Source organism: Clinocottus analis, unplaced genomic scaffold (genome assembly GCF_023055335.1).
Source record: "Clinocottus analis isolate CAN_PGR_092001 unplaced genomic scaffold, fCliAna1.0.p SCAF_18, whole genome shotgun sequence".
Lineage (NCBI taxonomy): Eukaryota > Metazoa > Chordata > Actinopteri > Perciformes > Cottidae > Clinocottus > Clinocottus analis.
In genome coordinates, this window is record NW_027175909.1 from 13,700,949 (window position 1) to 13,720,303 (window position 19,355).

Sequence of the window (19,355 nt, forward strand, 5' to 3'; positions counted from 1 at the left end):
AAATAAAGCATTTCATTAAAACATTGGCTGGGTAAATGCAGTTAACACATTTGACCGCGAGGTTCATGAACAGCTCGAGAGATTCTCGTCAACACTCCACAACCGCCCATTTCCTCGCGACGGTTCCGATCTCGCGATATTTCCCATTGAAACCATCAAGATCTCGCGAGAGCTTTAGAGTGCAGGCCTCTCTAAGACGGTGTGCTTCATGGCGGTTACGGAGACTGCGGTAAATACATTCCTTGATAAAAAGGCACAATAACATTTTTCAGCTACAATTGCGGTTGCGTAAGTAATTGGCGATGTTCAGTAGAACTTATCTTGTACTAAATATCCTGTAAATGTACAGTATATCTCACTGAGGAAAATACAGCTCGCTTTACGCGCCATACTAGTGAATGCCTAACATTAGCTAGCAACAAAGGTAACACAAGCTAAATGGAAACCAGGCCTCGCTAATCATACAAAGAGTTTTTGTAATACGTATCAGTTGAGGTCATTTATGCGTAATAAAGAGTAGGTAATGCATATATCGACGTAAGCTATGACGTTGCACTTATTCAGCCACGGGTTAACTGAAGCCCTTTGTTGCTACTTGGCTAAACCAAACGCAGCTTATGTTAAGGCAACCATTAGCATTAATTTGCATCAAGCTAACGTTAGCTAGCTAGCTACCTAGCTAGATGACTACGATTTAAGGAAAGACGGGCTGGTTATGTGAGGATTGCAATGTAAAAATAATGCTCGCTGCCTGTTTCTCTTATTGTTAGTCTGAAGGCATTTTTGTATTTCCCCTAGAATTTGTTGAATTGTTAAAGCTTCCCCATCAGTCCTCTTCCCCTTGGGGGCTTTCCTGTCTCAGTCTGGTGGACCCAGCCATTAGCGGGTTGCGTAGGTAAGGAGTTCGTCCGGTCCCACCTGGTTTAAATCCGGATGTATGTCCTGTATATGCTAGCATATTTAATTATAACCTGTGCTGTGTGAGGTGATGTGACTTCAGATTGCAATTAACGTTATTGGGAAGTTATGGTTTTGATGTGTATGTATGTGTGTGTGTACAGCCTTGTGTTATTGCTCCAGACTCTGTTTCTGAGTTGTATTTTTATGTTTTGTTGTGTTTGTCTGAATGAATTCGGTTTCTGATTTGCAGGGAGGTGAAGCTCTGACGATGGAGAATGGACAGGGCACAGGCGCCAAGCTCGGCCTGCCGCCTCTTACCCCAGAGCAGCAGGAGGCACTTCAGAGGGTAGGAAACTCCTGACACATTTTTATTCGGCCTAAATGTACCTGAAGTGATATTGTTTAAGTCTAAGTTTCTATCATATATTGAAATCATCCTATTCATACACATGGTTTGGCTAGATAGACAACTCAAGAAACCTGATCTCTCCTGGATAAAGCCAATATATTGTCCAGGTTGTGTAACTTGGTGTTTAATCAGCTTATTACTTGTATGCATGTGCTCTGACTCAATGTACAAATAATGAAAGTACAACATAACTTTCTTATCATGAGATCCCCTTTGAAAAGTAGACTACTTGAACCAGTAGTAGTATTTTTTCTTCATTAAATTATTCATACAATTACTTTTGTTGCATTTTGGTATTCTTTTCAACACCTGACCTGTAAGGTAAGGCCTCATTCGAATGTTGCACCATCATTTATGCGGCATTGATATTCTTCCTCATACTGAATGCTCACAGAGTTGCTTCTTTACCATTGGACGTAACTTAAAAAGATGAATTAAGAAATTTCTGACAAAAATAAACATTTAAATGTACTTATAGTGTTTATCAATGTTTAGTCTTAGTATTAATAATAATAATAATAATAATAATAATAATAATAATAATAATAATAATAATGATGATGATATAACAGGTGTTTGTTTATATGAGTAACTTGGATGTAATGGCCTTTCTCCTCTTCCAGGCTAAGAAGTATGCCATGGAACAAAGCATTAAGAGTGTGTTGGTGAAGCAAACTATCGCCCACCAGCAACAACAGCTCACCAACCTGCAGGTGAGATGTGTAAAATGTTTTGGTCCTCTGCCAAACAGTGTGTGTGCGTGTGGTTTTTAAGTCTTGATTCTAGGCAGAATTTCTTAGCATTTTTCTGCATTAGTAAGTCTCTTGATCCAGAAGTTGGTTTTGTTTAAGCTCTCTTGGAAGTCTTATTATTCCCTTCTTCACATTGCTGTGAAAAATATTACAGCTGTAGAAAATGTGCCCTTGCTTTGGCCTCTGCTCTTTTTCAGATGGAGAATGTCTTCAAGAAGGCGTTAATTATCTTGTTAAATGCTTTGCACTTTTATCGGGGGCTTGTTTATGTTTATTGCTGTGGTGATTTGTAATTTAGCTATGGAAGATAACTCCAAACTGTATGTTTTATAAGGTGGTTTTGAGTATGGGGGTTAGCCTCAACACTTTTGTCTATCTAGCAAAGCAATGACTATTTTGAAAAAGCAAAGCTAAGCGATATCTAACCTACCTTTCAGCACTTTTTCCATCTTTACTGTCTTTCAGATGGCAGCAGTGACAATGGGCTTTGGAGATCCTCTCTCACCTTTACAATCGGTCAATAGATTATTAAATTATTTTTCTGTGCGCATACCAATGGAATAGGACTGTTCCCCTTCTTTTACTGGTTGCTTTAGCAACAGTCCCTGCCACATATCTAACCAAGGAATGCTTATTTTGTAAAAACCTTATACTGCCAGAGTACCTGGGACCCTGTTGGTAATAATTTGTGAGATCCATGACTGCTCTTAACCGTAGAATTACTTGTTATTTGGTTTCTTGAGTCGTTATAGGATCACGTGCATTAGTATTTTTAACAAGAAGGTAGCCAAAACTCTGTCTTTCAATGGGCTTTTTAAGGGCTTTGTAAACGTTAGATCAGCCATTTCTCTTTATTAAATATGCATTTGTTCGATATGAAATGATCAAGTCAACTTTCCAATATGTCATGAATTAGGCACATGTTCTATTTTGTTGTCAATATAATTAAATAACAGAAGCAGACTGACCTGAAAAGCATCATTTAAAACACAGCACAACCATGGTTGGTTAAACTGTCCTTCCTCTTAAACTATCCCTCCTCTTAAACTTGAGAAGAAAGTTTGAAATGCTTTCATCAAGGCTTTGTGTGGATTTCGTTTGAAGTCCACGATTACTTTTATCTTACTTGCATCCTTGGACTACAGGTTAGTTAATGAAGCCACATATTTGTGAGGGCTGTGCATGTCAATAACTTCAGTGTTTTTCTTCATGTTTGATAAGTAGTGACAGACTAGTTAAAATTGTAATTACAAGTGTTGGCATCCATATTTTATAACTATGACATGTTAGTATTTTTTACACAAAGTTCTGTCCATTGATTACAGTATCCCATTATTCCCCTTTTACCTGCCCAGACTCCTTAACTTGGATTCGGCCTCTAAACTATTTTAGGTGGAAAGAAATCCCAGTACAATATACAAATTTCATATTATTTGTGTGTCTGTGTCTTTCTTTCTGTTACTCTCTAATGCTTATCGTGTTGTTTTCCCTGGTTGGTAGGTGGCAGCTCAGCGGCAACGTGCCCTAGCCATCATGTGTCGAGTATATGTGGGCTCCATATACTATGAGCTTGGTGAGGACACCATCAGACAGGCCTTTGCCCCCTTCGGCCCAATCAAGAGCATTGACATGTCTTGGGATTCCGTTACAATGAAACATAAGGTCGGTGTAATTCAAGTCCTAAACATCTTGTAAATTATGCTTCAACCTTCAACACCTTGATTTAATGCTGACGATTACACAAAAAGCTGCCAGATCAATTCAGTGTTCTGTTTTTCTTACATTTTGGCTGACTGCAGGGGTTCGCCTTTGTGGAGTATGATATACCAGAGGCTGCTCAGCTGGCTCTGGAGCAGATGAACTCAGTCATGCTGGGTGGGCGAAACATTAAGGTACGTTGTCTGGAAATACAATTACCTCAAGATGTTAGGTACACGTGGACAACAGGAAACAATTTAATATCTCATTTTATATACATTTTAGATGGAATTTGGGATATTCAATTTGTTAATTAACTGCTTTTGTGATACTTAATTTGTGAAATTACTCATATGTGACTCATTTCTCTCCCTTTTTGCTTTTTCTGTGTTTTGTTGATTTCCAGGTTTGTGTGTTGTGTGTATGTATGGGTGTATGTTTAGAATACTGTCTGTTTGTGTTGTGTGTTATGCTTCCATGATGTCATCAAAGCTATTTTAGTGACCAGTTCCAGTAGGATGCCCAGCGGCGCGTGGCGTCGCTCTGTGTCCAAGGTGTGCTGATGATGGGCTGCGCCTGGTTGGTGTTGCTTGGCCGCCCCATCTGTAGTACAGATCCCAGTCGCACTTAGATGCGCGTCTTTCATAGGGAAAGGAAGTTGTCAGGGTGCGTAGCAGTAGCATGAGTAATTTATTGCGTTCTCCGGTCGGTTTGTCACCAGCTCAGCCAGTCACACTGTGCTTGCACAGTGTGACTGGCTGAGCTGGTGGTTGTTTTGAAATAACGCTGCAGTTCATTGCTTTATAGTTTCGCATTAACTTCCAAGATAGCTTAGTATATGCATTGTAAATTAAGTTATACTACATATATGGAAAGTTGTTTTGTTTGTCACTGGCGTAATTAAAGCCGACAATTTTATTCATCAAGAATTAAAGTTTTAGTACAGTAATTAAATTAATCTTCAGCTGATGGACATCCCTAGGATTGTCCTTCACATAGGCAGGTTTTTAATTCTTTGTCATTTAAAATGAGAAAGCTCTGAAAAAAGTTACTGTAATCTTCATAGAACTCAAAATATTGTCCAAAGTATAGTGTCATGGTCATGTTTTCAAAATACGATTAAAGAGTATTTTGTACCTTATGGCCAGTATATAAATGAAAGACAATAATAGCTTTTTAAGACCTCAGAACTTCTCTATCAGATGAGTGTAATAATAAACATGCACCTATGCAAAAACTAGAAAACACTTTCCAGTATAGCACTGTTATGGTGAAGTAGAGGAGTGGCTTTGACTCAACGCGTGAATCTCGAAAAGGTAGCGTTGCAGGGATATGGATTTTTCGCGGTAGAGCGTTCTAAAAAAAAAAAAAACATACTCAGTAGCCCCTGCTGGTATGATCTGTGCTATAGGTTGGGCGGCCAAGTAACATCGGTCAGGCGCAACCCATCATTGACCAGCTGGCAGAGGAGGCGCGCGCCTTTAATCGGATCTACGTGGCGTCGGTCCACCCGGACCTCTCAGACGATGACATCAAGAGTGTGTTTGAGGCCTTCGGAAGGATCAAGTCTTGCACGTTAGCCAGAGACCCCACCACAGGTCGACACAGAGGCTTTGGCTTCATTGGTGAGCTGGAGGGCCCTCATTCGCTCGCTCTCTTTGTGGTGCCCTTGCTCCGCTTTTTACTACTACTACTATTATTCACTTGCAGAGTATGAAAAGCCTCAGTCAGCCCTGGATGCTGTGTCTTCTATGAACCTCTTTGACCTTGGGGGTCAGTACCTACGGGTGGGCAAAGCAGTGACTCCGCCCATGCCCCTACTGACCCCCACGACCCCTGGTGGTCTGCCGCCTGCTGCAGCTGTGGCCGCAGCGGCAGCCACTGCTAAGATAACGGCCCAGGCAAGTATGAATCCCTTCCAAAGGGATTTAATGGCCTTCCAGGTAAATATAACGCAGATCTAGCTAGAATTGACACCAAAATCACAAATGATATGGGCATAACATTGTTTGTAAATTGTAGGATCACATAAAAACAATAGTTGCCCTGACACAGTGTCAATTTAGCAGCCCTGAAAATTTAAACTTTCTGAGGCGTGAACTTTTTTTATTTATCAAGTTTAATGTGAATCTAAAGAGTTATTCTCTTTTTATATAGTGTACATTGTATAGTAATATATGATAAAAGCTCCCCCATGCACTGCCATGTCTTTCTTATTTAGCACAAACACATTGATGGCTATTATTTTTCAGTGTGAACAGTCACAACGATAAAGCAGACAGTTGTGTTCCTAGCCTGATGTGTCATGATGGAAATGTGTTTACACATCACCGCTGTATATGTATGACTTGCTAAGGTTAGTCTGATTTTGTCCATCAAGCTGTATTGCGGTAAAGTTGGTGAGCTCGAGTCTCACTAGCGAGAGTCACGGTCGAGCTCACTCTGTGCCATGCTGTGTGATCGTTGACTCTGCTGCCTTGTGCTGTGCTCTGTGTGTTTCCCTTACCTAATGTCTTCGGCCCCCCTCTCTTAAGGAGGCGGTAGCCGGCGCTTCAGTCCTGGGGGCGTTAGCCGCGCCCCAACTTCTCAGTCAGCAAATGGGAATACCTCAGGCTGTTATGGCTGCCCAGGCACCAGGGGTCATCACAGGTGTGTACCAAGACATGAGTGAGTGCTCATTTTAAGTAAGTAAGAAATATTTTTTAACATGATGGATTGATTAGAGATTTAGGGTTAAGTTTCAGGAATTTGAGTTCAAAGCCGAGTCGGTTATATATTTATGACAATGTTTGGACCGCTGTAATTATTTACAGTCGTTGGCTCAAGATCTCTCTGTCCACTAAATGTTATACAACATGAACACTGGGGCTGGATGTAAACGTAACCTCCTTCGTGGGAGGCATTACGCCAAGAGAGTTTAGCTTAATGCTACCAAAGCGCCATCTTTGTTCTATGTCCTTAAACCGAGAGTAAATGGTGGTATTTGATGAAGATGTTGTCAAACTGTTGCAAACTCCAAAAGCACAGAATGATTTGTGTATTATAAATTGCAAAATGAGGAACCACCGTGGTATGTACGTATCTGGCCAACTGGTAAAGCCAGGCAGATGACTGGATACTGCAATTTTAGTGCTTGTGAGCGACTCTTTGAAGGAGATGAAAAGTTAATGGATCGTTTTTGTCATAACTCACTGTAATGGTATCAAGTTGCAAGCCATAAATAAACATTTCATCAACAGGATCAAACTTGAGCCGTAGTGTGTGGTGGATTATCAGGTCCAATTGACACAAATAAATAACTTTTTTTTTTCTGTTTCTTATTGCACCCTTGATGTAACTGACTGCATGTCTGCCTGTCCCATGAAGGTGTGACTCCAGTGCGTCCTCCCATACCAGTGCTTCCCCAGGTTGGTCTTGTGAACCCTGTGCTCGCATCTCCTCCAGTCCTGTCGAATCCAGCTGGTAGTTCCAACCAGCAAGAGAGGAAAGAGGAGAAGGAGGAGATGCTGCAGGATGGTACAGGGCAGGAGATGTTGAGTGACCAGGAACACATGAGCATCTCGGGCAGCAGTGCCAGACATATGGTGATGCAGAAACTGCTTAGAAAGTCCGAGGTGAGGTTTGGGTTGAGAAACTTATTTGTCTTGTCCGTTATGTTTTCCAAATAATTGCGGAAACATCTTTTGAAATTCCAGTCCACGGTGATGGTGCTTCGAAATATGGTTGGACCGGAGGACATCGACGACGACCTGGAGGGCGAGGTGACGGAAGAGTGCGGGAAGTTCGGCGCCGTCAACAGAGTCATCATCTACCAAGAAAAGCAAGGAGAGGAGGAGGATGCAGATATCATTGTCAAAATTTTTGTAGAGTTTTCCATGGCCTCAGAGATGAATAAAGCCATCCAGGCCCTCAATGACCGCTGGTTCGGAGGTCGCAAAGTTGTCGCAGAAGTGTATGACCAAGACCGATTCAACAGCAGTGACCTCTCCGCGTAAAATGTCTGAAATGGTTTACCAGCATCCATCCCTGTACCATAACCCAAACTTATTTCAGCCTGTCATTAGCTATAGATATGGAGCTCTGAAATTTGTAATTATGTTTATTTCTTTTTTTTTTTAAATTGCTGTTGAGGATTCATTCAAAAATATTGCGGTTTTGTTGCTTTGTTATCTGTCAAGACTTTTTTTTTATTTTATTTTTTTGCTGCAAATTTCAAAATTTTGCAATCCAACCTTGTAATGCATTTGGTTTCCTGCTTTAACTCCTTTTTTTTTTATCCTTTCATGAAGTTACCGGGACATGTAAACCCATTTTCTTTCCACAATTAAAGGTTATTGTTTGTCTACCAATAGTGTGATGCATTTTTGTTTAAATAAATGGTTAAATAATCCCCTTGTCTTTGTGAACTGTCCATGCTTCTTGGTTCTGCTAGTAGAATTTAGTATTTGATTCATAAGTAACATGTTTTATTTATTTTTGACCATTAGTTATACTGCTTTAGATACCATTACAGGATTAACAACTTATCAAAATCTAAAATAACCCTTTCAGACTGAGTGAGACTATCTTGCCTGATTTTCACTTGTTATTTGGGTTCAACTATGACTGCTCTGCAAATGCAGTCCTCTGGTGTTAACTTGCCACATTTGGTTTTTATTTTGTGTCTGCTGCAAAAATAATACTGGAACAAAGGTTCACCGTTGCCATGTGCTTGCATCTGCAGTCGCACCATCATGCAAGATGACTTAAAACCAAACTGTATAGGGGGAATACATATATGCATTGAATATCTGGTAAGAAGCAGCATGACTTCTAAACATTAAAGCATCATTGAAGTAATTCAAACCCAATGACCTAGATGCGTGGGTTTGTTCTCGAGGACACTGAATTGCAGATTGTTTCTGCTATGTACTCTGTTTCTTTTGCAAACATTTCTGGTGATGCAGCAAATTTAAACAGTTTAAGTGATTTATCTATTCATCTATCAATCTATCTATCTGCTCTACACCGCCGCTAGATGGCGCGAGAAAGCCACTCACCCGCTTCAGAGGCACCAGTAAGCTACCGTGTGGTCTGTGCTGCTTCACTTCGAACTTAGCCCAGCCCCCCACACGACAACCCGGTCTGCCTCGGCTCACCAAGGGGAGGGATGCGCGGCTGTTGCTGAAGCGCCTGCTACCGCTGCTGGTATTTTTTTTTTTAAACCTGCGTCGCATTAAAACAACAGTCACAGGGCATTTTATTGAGTCTGTTGGGATGTTTCTACAACACACGTTTGGCCGGTTAAGAACGCGTTTTACGTAACGTCCGTTGGACTGACGTTAGTTAGCTAACAGCAGTTAGGCACAAAGGCGGTGTTAGCTAGTAGTAACTAGCCTGCTAACAACACAGCCGGTGAGGACGAGCACATCCCTTGCGCAGCCATACTCGGGTTAATCTCTGCTGACTCGCTCCGTGGGTTTACGTGAGCTGCCTTGCGGTCGTTCTTCACCTGTAACCCAAGTCAAGTGGTTGTTTTAGCGGTCACCACTCATGACTCGGCTAATTGAAGTACCGTTAACGCAGAGCTGGACCGTTGACTGCTTGTTTTTTTATTCAGTTAGCCACGGCAAAGTCGGTCTTGTACAAGGGATGTGGCGGTGAGCAAAACAAGCTAACCGTCTCTGTGAAGAAGTGAGGAAATACTTCAAGGCAGGCGGGAGTTCTCGTTTATTGTTTTATGTTAATTGCAATTCCGGGGTGGATGACGCGAGGACGAAGCTGACGATCTCTGAACACAGCTGAACTGAAACTGGGAATATCGCGAACAGGTCGAAGGGATTATTTTTTTGTGTCTCTTAAGTGGATTTTCGGCCTCCCGTTCAGGATCGTCGTGGGAACACAGTGAGTGTTTTTTTTTTTTTTTTTACACATAGAGTGAGCCCACCAAAATATCGTCTCTCCCGCCGACCTTCACCCTCCGATGCGGGGTTTTCAGTAGCACCGGCAACCAAATCCCCCACGGCGGCCGGACATGCTGAAGTGTATTCCCCTGTGGCGCTGCAACCGCCACGTCGAGTCGGTGGACAAGCGACATTGCAACTTGCAGACAGTTCCCGATGAGGTCTTCCGCTACAGCCGCAGCCTGGAAGAGCTTCTCCTCGATGCCAACCAACTCAAAGAGCTACCAAAGGTATGCACGAGTTTACACACCAGAGAATGCCTCCTCTGTGTCAAAAAGCAACGTGTATGATGCCCCTGACGAGTTGCTATACACTTGGCTCCGACTTGAATGGTGTCCTGGTTTTACCCACGTTTATTTACGCCTGCAGTACCACACACTTGAACATAAGTGTGCATACATAATAAGTGTGCATAATTGTGTTTAAGTCACGTTAGGTGAAATAGCTCGCATGATATCACCTGCTCAGGTACAGTACTCCCTTTTCAGAATGGGCAGCTGCTTTCTTGGGAATTGGTGTTGTCATGTCCTCCAGTGCTGTAACAGCCTCATACAATGATGACAGATATGGACTAAATTGGTTTTGCCCAAGAGGATAACTATATTTCAGCAATGTCTACAAATGTCAAAATCCAAATTTGAGTCATGGTGTCACAACTAGGTAATACAGTTAAGCCTTTAGTGGTAGTGTAAATCCATGAAGGCTGATGCCTTAACTTGTGTGAATGCAAATAGACCAGGATGAAGGGATGTTTTAGTCAGAGGGTTCTCTGGCTGCAAGGTGGATATGCTGCATGTTCAGAGGGACTACCAAAACAGCTGGCCCACAACATGTTGCCTTTAGTAAAGCCATCACTGGCCAGTTGGATTGGATTCAGTGTGGGAAGGCATGCGTGGAATGAATTGCAACGCTGTCCCCACCCACACACCCACTATGTGAAATATGAGAAAAGTCCTCTTTGCATGGCCAAAGAGTTTATTTTAAGGGGAGCGGAATAGTTGTTGGTCTGTTTCCCCTATAGTTCTCCAGAGATGTGGAACAAAGCACTCGCTTGGTCGACTTTCTCCTGGTTTTATTCAGTTCAAGGCATTGTTCATAATCAGAACAAGGGACTGACTGTGGTTGTGTGATGCAGCAGAGTTTGTATGAATAGACTGGTCAGTAGACATTGTCAGTCTCTCACATTTCATGGCTTTAGCTTCGTTGTGAAAGGGCCAAGTGGCACGTTTACTAATGAAGGCTGTTAACCAGACAAGGGCGACACAGGCTAACGCGTTGACTGAAGCCTGTTTTCTTCTGTAATTCCAAACGATGTAATTTCTTCTTCTAGCCTCTAATGGATGCATTTGTCTCTTTTGAGCAATCCCTTTGTTTTGCCGTGTTAGTTTTTACACATGGGTAATTATGTTACATCCAAGTTAGTTTGATAAAATATGGCCTCATCCACAACTACTTTGGGCACACATATTGGCCCTGAGCTTCACTGTTTCTTTCCGCTCAACATGTAACCCGTCTTGAGTGTCGTTATGGCCAATCCTTGGCACAAAAACTGATGCCTATACTTTGCCTGATGAGGCTTACTTGCAGACACTGATCTCCCTCCACTTAGTTCATACCTGTCAGATATTCACAGTGTACCTTTTGCACGGACCCTGTAAGGCCGACCGACGGATACACCCAAATATTCTGGCGCAGACAGCTAACTGACACAGTCGCCGTGTGGTGCTGGCTTCAACTGGGAGACATAAATGCGTGGTGACAGAATGTCTCGTGTGGTCCTGGTGAATGCGTAGCGTGCAGACACAAAGCATACGGACCCTCCCTGGTCCTCAGAGTCAGCGGGGCTTCAGCGGGGGAGGTCAAGCCCATACAGGGTCACTGACGGTATGATGAATGGCCTGACCACAATGAGTTTATAAATGAGTGATGGTCTGAACATCTTTATGCAGTTGTGTGCACTTTCCCTGTCACTATGTATTCAAGTCAGAGATGAGTCTGTGGACTGACTTATCGGTCTATTTTTAGATGTCAGTCTAACATCCCGAGTCATTTTTGCTCAGCAGTTCATCCCATATATCCAGGAATGAGCCCAGTTTGGACGCATTACACAAACATATCTATGCTAAAGACGGAGAATGATTGTCTCACAGGCGACACCTTTACAAACTCATCTCTTTCAAAGGTGGGGAGCTAAAAACTGACCTGGGACACAGTCACAAGCTCACAGGCCAGTCAAGCAGAGTTAGTTTCAGTCTGGTAAATACCTCAGTTTGTAAAATTTTCCCCAATGACACACAGCCAATACGATGTTTTAGATTGATAATGATCAATAAAGCAATAGTGTTGCATTGTGGTATTTAGTGTCGGTTGCTGCCGTGGGTGGATAGTTTTAGCTCGTTCTGCTTGGGGTTTAACATAGTGAACAGATGGAGATTTAGACACCCTGATGGTTTCTTAAATTTGCTGTGAATCACCCCCACTGCACCGCCCGCCAATCTTAGATTATACTCTCTGTGGTAATGATGTCTTTATTTGCCACATGAAGACCATTTTAGGTTTGTAAAAAAAATAAATTAGAATGACCATTTTTCTGTTTTCGTCTGATTTTAGGGTGGGATAATGTCCAGGCAGTGATTATACTACACGGAATAGTGGCATTAAGTATGACTTATCTGTGTGGAATGAGTTTTGAGAAACCTTTGTAAGTAGTGCAGCTGGTCAGGAATTCCCCTCATGTCCATACATCCTTAGCCCTTAATGCTTTATTGCTCCTCTGTTTTCTGATTACAGAAAAAACTAATCTCAGATAATCTGCAATGAGTCTTTTGTTTTTGTTATTGGGACATTATGTTTTGAGTTTTAATGTAGTTTTACTATAAAGCAGCCATGTTCATTATTGGAGCAGTATAACAACAATGGAGAGTGAGCTGGTCAATTAGGTCTTTCTGTCAATTATTGATGACTAGCATGTGATAGTCAGGTTAAAAGTGCATGCCCCACAATGAAATAGGTATTTCCGTAAACTTGTTCTGTGTTTTCACTTCAGCAGGGTAGTTTGCACTGAGGCAATCTGAACTTCTCTTTGCTGCTTTAAAAAACTTACCCTGCCTCAAAGATCATGTTGAAGAAGAGGGAACTGTCTCAAGTCCCATGACAGGTTACAAAGAAGTCCATTCACAAGTCTGATTGCCCCTCACCCTCATATCCAATGTCATGGCTCCTGTGTGTGTCCTGTGTGCACTGCCCTTGACCAGGCTTACATTAAGTCTGCACGCATATCATGACTCAAATGATCACTTTTAAGATTGGTTGTAGGTCAGTTACACCTGCTAAAAAGCAACGAGCTGGGCTGCAGGTGCAGTGGGCAGCAGCAGTAGCCCAAAAATGTCTCTGACAAATGGACATGTACACAGAGTATATTTACTTGTTCTTATTTAGTTTTTTTCATTGTTGAAATAGGGAACAAATCCTTGATGGGTGTGTCCCTATGAGACTTTGCAAAACAGGTTTTCTGCATGTTGCTCCCGGTACAATTACCTAATAAGACCTTTCAGGTACACTTGATATGTAACAGTACTAATTTCCTGCTTTAACACTCGACGCAACCAGAAATATGAGAACTGTTGCACCCACGGGCTGTGAGGAAATCTATAACTACTATAACTCGGCGGCTAAATCTTTAAATGACCAGTTTAAAAACAACATAAAGTTACACTACTAGGAAGTCAGGTTTCGTCTGAAATACAAATATGAGATGTGAAAATATTGTGTTGTTTTTTAAGTATATGTTTGTGATAAATAGGAAAGATGACTATGCAATCTTTCTAATCCTCAGCTGTGCCAGAGTGCCCTCTCTGCGTGTGTGCTAACAGTTCTGTGGCTAAAGGGCAGATTAGGGATTCACCCGGCCATGAAAATGCCCCTCAGCATCTCAGTTGTGACCCCCCCCTTTTGTACACGCCAGTGCGTCTCAGTGTACGCTTCCTCTGGGATCTGCTTGTCTGCCATTTGGGTCTCTTTTCAACCACATAAACGCGCTGATAAAAATCGAAGGGCTTTTCTTTTGAGTCCCTTGTGTATGCTCAGCCTCGGGTCAAGAGAAACCCAAATTAAGCCTCTTCTCTCAGCTCCTGCTGAATAGAATTTGGTCTGCCATTGTTTACCCAAGCTGAAATAGTCAAGTGTTGTATTTTTTTTATGACTTTTATTTTATTAGTCTATATTATTATCTTAAAGAAGATTAAATGGCTCAGTCTAATGAAAATGAATGCTGTTTCAGCCATCTACTAATCCCAATAAAGGTGTGATAGAAATGCATCCTGTCTTGAGAATATAAAATCTGGGACATATAAACTTTTCACTGTGTCCTTACAGTGCACTTGTGAGTTCTGCAGTCAGTCTCTCCTCCTTGAGTTTCCAGTTAACTTTACAGGAGAACCGTTGGTTGTTCTCTCCCTAGCGACTAGCAGAACCAGACGAGAACAAAAGATAAATTACACCTGCCACTGGCCCCTCTGCGGTAAAACCACATCATTCCTCTGACGCCGCTCTTTTCTCACTTCTTCCTCTTTCCTGCTTTGGTAAAGCATGTTGAAGCCGGAGATACTATAGCTGAAGTGTCTGAAGTAAGATTGGTTTCCAATGTTTTGTTTTTGTGTATTTTGGCCGTACGGTCTCCTCAGTTTGTGGCTGAAAAGGACTCTTACCCCTCCCCAACCCTGATTGTGGAGTACTCCATCCATGAGAAAAACAGAAGTGGAGTTTTTCTTTAAACTTTTGTAATCAGCCCCACACCCCTCCCCCTTTACAAGAATCAGGCTGGATCACAGTGACTGAAGAGTGACCCAGCACTAGTGAGGCCATGAAGAAACGGCAATGTGAGAGATTCTTTTTGATGCGAAAGCACATTCAGCAGGTTTCTTTGTCTAAGCTGATGGCCAGCTGGTCTCACATCCTGCCAGCCCACCTCCTCCCCCAATCTGGTGGGACAGGGGGGTACTGGGAGGTGTGTGTGTGAGTGAGAGAGTGAGTATGTAGTAGTAGTAGTAGTGGGAGGGGGGGGGGTGCATTTCATTCCGGAGATGGATTAACTGGATAAGGGGGGGAGCTCCACTGGAGGAAGTGATCAGGGAGCTGAGCTGAGCTCCCTGATCCCCGGTCCTCTGGGGCTCTAGGTGCTGTTGGGGCCACTCATCCAACCCTGAACACCAGAGGCAGGCTGACATACAGCGTCAGGTGGGAGAGAAGTGGTCACAGAGCAGACAGCCGGCCCCCAGGAGACTTCTGCACGTAGATGGATCATCGGCTTTGTTCTATCTGACTGGAGCACACACACAGACAAACGCACATATACACACACATCCTCCCTCCTCGCCTCGCTTTCCCTTTGAGAAGTCATGTGTTCTTTCTGGGAAATAGCAACATTTTAAGTGGGTTATGTCAACCCCCAATGCAAAACACATCGCTGCTATCTTTTCACGTAGTAGGGATAATTATGTACAGTATGTACAAGTAAACATGTCTACAGTGCGGAGGATTTACATTGACAGTGATGAAAGCCTGCCACCAGAATTCAGTCTTTGCTTGATGCATCTCATCTACAATAAATCAACAACAAGTTTGTTGATCAATGATTTGTTTAACTAGTTTTCTTTCGCCAGCGTGTTTTGGACCAAACGCTGGTGAACTCGCGCGGCTGCTACGTATCGCCCTCGCATGTACTGAGGCCTTGGTTGCCAGCTGCAAAGGTAAACAAGGAGGCAATGCCCCGGTGAATAATTGATGGCTTTGGTGGTTGTGGCAGCTGTTTGCGATTGGGGAGAGTCTGTGGCTGCGCTGCATGCCATGCTGCAGCAATGTGATAGGAAAGGAGCTTTGTTGGCTACAGGCATTAAGTACACAAAGACAAGATGTGCAAGGTGACGCCTTTTTTTAGCCATTACAGGTTCTTTTTTTGTTGTTGCCCCATTGTGTTATGTGTTGATTTTATCCTCTCTGCAGCCTGTGTTTAGAAAAGAGGTTAAGGAAGCAGGTCGGCCTTTATCTAGAAGCAGCGAACGGCACGCCTACATCTTTGAGCTTAGACGCAACGAAAGAAACTTTATTTTTTGTCGGATGCAATAAGTGGCCAGTGGCCAGTTTTCACATTAGCTACAACAACAGTAATACTTGCTACCTGTCAATAAGGCTTGGTAAACATAGATAAACATAAGTGCAGAGACTACAAGGTTGGTTATTTCCCATCCTGTTGGCAGGACAGTTTGAGGTCCTCTTGTGTCATGTGTTGAATCTGCTTGAGTAAACTGTCTGTTGCATTTGCACATTTTCAGCAGGGTATGTTTAGGCCACAGATTGACGTCTCTAAAGTTTGGATTGGTTCAATTTAAAAAGGATATTTCTTTAGAATAGGGTGCTTTTTCTGAACCGTTTGATTAGCAGGACCTCAGGAACTATGTTTCCGGTCGCTTTTGAGGCTACCTGTCACCTGTCTGGGTGCTGATGTTCCTGCCTGTGGGGGAAAAGGTCAGCCTGGATGGCATTAAAACCAACCACAAACAAATACTGCCCTTTATCTGCTGGCCACACAGCCATTAAAGCCCTCTATCTCTGACTGTGAAACCTGATAGCTCTTACATCCTCAGCCTCTGTGTACTTTCCGTACCTGTGGCTTTGAATGGGTCACCGTCCCACACCTTCAGCTCTCTCATCTCCATCCAAGATACTTCATATTTTTAGACGAAGAACCATTTGCCACAAATTCTGTTTGAATACGTATTCAGCAATATGAGTAGACAACCAATTAGCAACCACCTCATCGACACAACAGCTACCACAACAGAGCTGCCCTGCTGTTACATGTGTTTAAAAACAGGTGGCCAGTTCAGAATGAAGTTGCTGCTCAAGGAAGCACACAAAGTTTGGTTTTTGGTTTGTCCGAGGGACAACTCTGGCACTCGGGTTCAAGCTGATTTGTTGACGGCGTGTTTTTTTTTTTGTTGATTCTTTTTTCCCTGCGAGCAGGAAGTGGGAATAATCAAGTGAACCGTGGAATGCCCTGTTTTGGTGAGACAATCTCCACTCTCTTCATAGCGGGGACTTTGAGTCCAGGCAGGAAAACAGGAGGTTTTAGAAGAACTCGGCTTATGTTTTATTGTGCCGCACACTCCCTCCTCGTACAAGCAGCGTTTCTATTTTACTCCTTGCCCGGCCTCCCCCGTACACACACAAAGACGCTTGGTGTCTCCTGACTGATCGAGTTTACGATAACTAATGTAAAGCACCTTGTTTCTCTGTAGTTTTACAAGATGTGGCACTGACTCATGAAGGAATGTTAAGCCCAAGAGCTCGAGAGTCATAATAAAGTCGTACAGTAATACATATGTGGCTGCAGCAGTGTTTACTACTATGACGACAGTGTCTACACCACTTGAGTACGCTTCACTTGTCTCACGCTATCTCGCTGTCTGTCATCTACAGGCCTCCAGAGTGAAAACACTTGGGTCCATTTGGGGATTATTTTCTCTCTTCGCAGACAATCTGGATTGATGATTGTCTCTAAACTCTCTAGTGTGTTGCTGCAATTGTGCTGTGTCTTAATGCTGCAAATTAACAGTACATCAGGCTACACAACCCCGTGTGCGTTTTGATGAGAAATGTCTCGGGCATCTATCTTGACCGTGAGCTAATCTGGGTAAATAATATCTCAAATGTGTAAAAATAGATAATGGAGTTTTATTGTGGTTGTGTTGAAAGCTTTCTTGAAACAGCTGGCCCGCTATAAGTGAAGCCAAACATACCTTTTCTACAAACACACACACACACACACACACACACATTTGCGTTTCAGTGCCTGAGTATACAATATTTACCTGCTGACTAATTAAATACAAATGCAATACTATGCTTTAACGGGGCCCTATTCAAGAGTGTTTCAAGTTTCCCGTCACTGAAGTTATCATTGACTGAATAATCATTTTCAACTATCTTTATTGCTTTGATGTCTACTTCTCTTCCTTATTGATCTCACTATTGATTCGACCTACCATCAGCCAGAATCACTAAAGGTTATAGAAACATCTTGTATTTGATTGTGATGTCCTGTTGCTCATTATGCTGGTGTATCTTCGGCTGTAATTTAGATGAGTGTGTTTTACAGTCAGTGTGCTGACTAACAGTGCCCAAAATTATATCCACAAGTGCTCATTTTGTTTTGTTTTTATCATATTTCTCTGTAACAAGTAGCTCTGGAGAAAAGCATTAATGTGAAATTCCAGAAAGAGTGGACATTTTTAATTACGTATTCCACTTTTAGGGAAGGAGGAATTGTGTAATCTTTGGTACTGAACGTTTTTCAATGTTTATTTGTCCTCTCCATTCTGTGCCGGTCAGTTCTATGCAGATTTGTCTTGTCCGACTTGTGCTTAGATTTTGGCAGATCATTGTGTATATTAAAATACACAATTGTGACGTACCGATTTGATACAACTGTGTGGAAAAAGCTTTCTTTTTTTAAATGTGAGGGACTTTGGATATAACAAAGTTACACGGTCATGGTTTGTTAGTTACTGAGAAAACACAATATGACGCTGTGTGTGTGTGTGTGTGTGTGTGTGTGTGTGTGTGTGTGTCTGTGTGTCTGTGTGTGTGTGTGTGTCGTGCCACATGACCAATTTCAGGCTTCTAAAGGTGCTGATGTGTCAATGTTCGTGTGTACGATTGAGCGAATAGATGAGCGGTCGATGGAAAGCACAGAGGGATTCTTTGGAGACAACAAAGCAGCACCCACCACACACACACATGCGTACATGTGTCACGCTCATGCCCGAGAAGAATAACAAACGAAGCATTAACTGGTCTGTAGAAAAGGACACGGCTGCATATGTGTGCACATTAGTCTGTCGGTAGCCCCCCTCCGAGGACATCTTGTCATCTCCAGTGCAGCAAGAATGCCTTGATTTTCTACTTAGCGTTTTTCTTTTTTTTATATCTCGTGAATATGTTTTGGCCTCAGCACTTAACGGCTTCCTTTGCTTTTTCTTGTGTTGAGGTCTGCTTTTCAAGTCCGTTGACAACACGGTCACAACATAACAGCTGCATCTGATGAGTGATTCGGCAAGTGGAGATAGATGGAGCATTGTTTATAGGAGAAGGTCAGTTATTTTAACTCGAGGAATTGCAAACAAATCACAATGCCACTCTTTGTATTCATTCTCTTTTACAACAGGCAGCTTTCTAATAATATTTCTTCCCTCACAGTTGTGTAACAGTTCAGTCAAACACGACAAAATCTTATTTAGGCTTCAGGAGATAAAAAAAAGTAAAACGGCTTACCGTGGAACTTCTATGTTATTTGTAATCTTAAATTTAACAAAGATTGACTGTTTTTGATCAACTAAACCTGATCAGTGGCATTGTTAGCAACTTTACCGTAGCATTATCTTCATAATGGTTTGGCTCTACTATGAAACATTTTGGGGAAAAGTGCGAAGGCTTGGCGTGCTCAGTGTAGTTAACCCAGCATAGCTGTGTTTGCTCTACAGCACGTGACATCCGAGGAAATTCAGGCATGCCTGGAATCTCCAGGAGCTTGCCCTTCCCTCTGAAAGCTACACTCACTCCCTTCTCTTGCTCATACACACACACACACACACACAC

General features: G+C 42.5%; 2 protein-coding genes across 15 annotated transcripts in view; both read left to right on the forward strand.

The window, feature by feature from the left end:
- The first annotated feature begins 170 nt into the window (after positions 1–170).
- On the forward strand, positions 171–8,142 carry LOC137788671 (poly(U)-binding-splicing factor PUF60-like). 8 transcript variants are annotated; one of them, XM_068581665.1, is made up of 12 exons: positions 173–229; positions 799–895; positions 1,151–1,246; positions 1,933–2,022; positions 2,527–2,577; positions 3,562–3,723; positions 3,861–3,953; positions 5,171–5,384; positions 5,470–5,702; positions 6,294–6,426; positions 7,126–7,373; positions 7,455–8,142. In XM_068581665.1, the coding sequence occupies exons 3-12, from the start codon at positions 1,169–1,171 to the stop codon at positions 7,752–7,754; spliced, it is 1,602 nt and encodes a 533-aa protein (XP_068437766.1). In that variant the 5' UTR covers positions 173–229; positions 799–895; positions 1,151–1,168; the 3' UTR covers positions 7,755–8,142. The 8 variants fall into 8 exon arrangements, with proteins under 8 accessions (XP_068437772.1, XP_068437765.1, XP_068437767.1 ...); XM_068581671.1 differs by lacking the exon at positions 799–895 and having other exon boundaries at positions 171–229; XM_068581664.1 differs by lacking the exon at positions 799–895 and having other exon boundaries at positions 171–229; positions 6,294–6,408.
- A 725-nt stretch (positions 8,143–8,867) lies between these two features.
- Positions 8,868–19,355, forward strand: part of scrib (scribble planar cell polarity protein) — a 59,436-nt gene continuing 48,948 nt past the window's right edge. For all 7 annotated transcript variants that reach the window (XM_068582091.1, XM_068582086.1, XM_068582092.1 and 4 more), the window contains exon 1: positions 8,868–9,931. In XM_068582091.1, the coding sequence (XP_068438192.1) occupies positions 9,773–9,931 (159 nt within the window). In that variant the 5' untranslated portion in view covers positions 8,868–9,772. The remainder of the gene's footprint in view (positions 9,932–19,355) is intronic.

Bases quoted from the DNA above. Each gene is read 5' to 3' on its own strand.
- LOC137788671 (XM_068581671.1), top strand. From the start codon at position 209: ATGGCGGTTACGGAGACTGCG. The intron at 3,954-5,170 runs GTACGTTGTCTG...TCTGTGCTATAG, and splicing joins TGGGTGGGCGAAACATTAAG to GTTGGGCGGCCAAGTAACAT. The intron at 5,385-5,469 runs GTGAGCTGGAGG...ATTCACTTGCAG, and splicing joins CAGAGGCTTTGGCTTCATTG to AGTATGAAAAGCCTCAGTCA.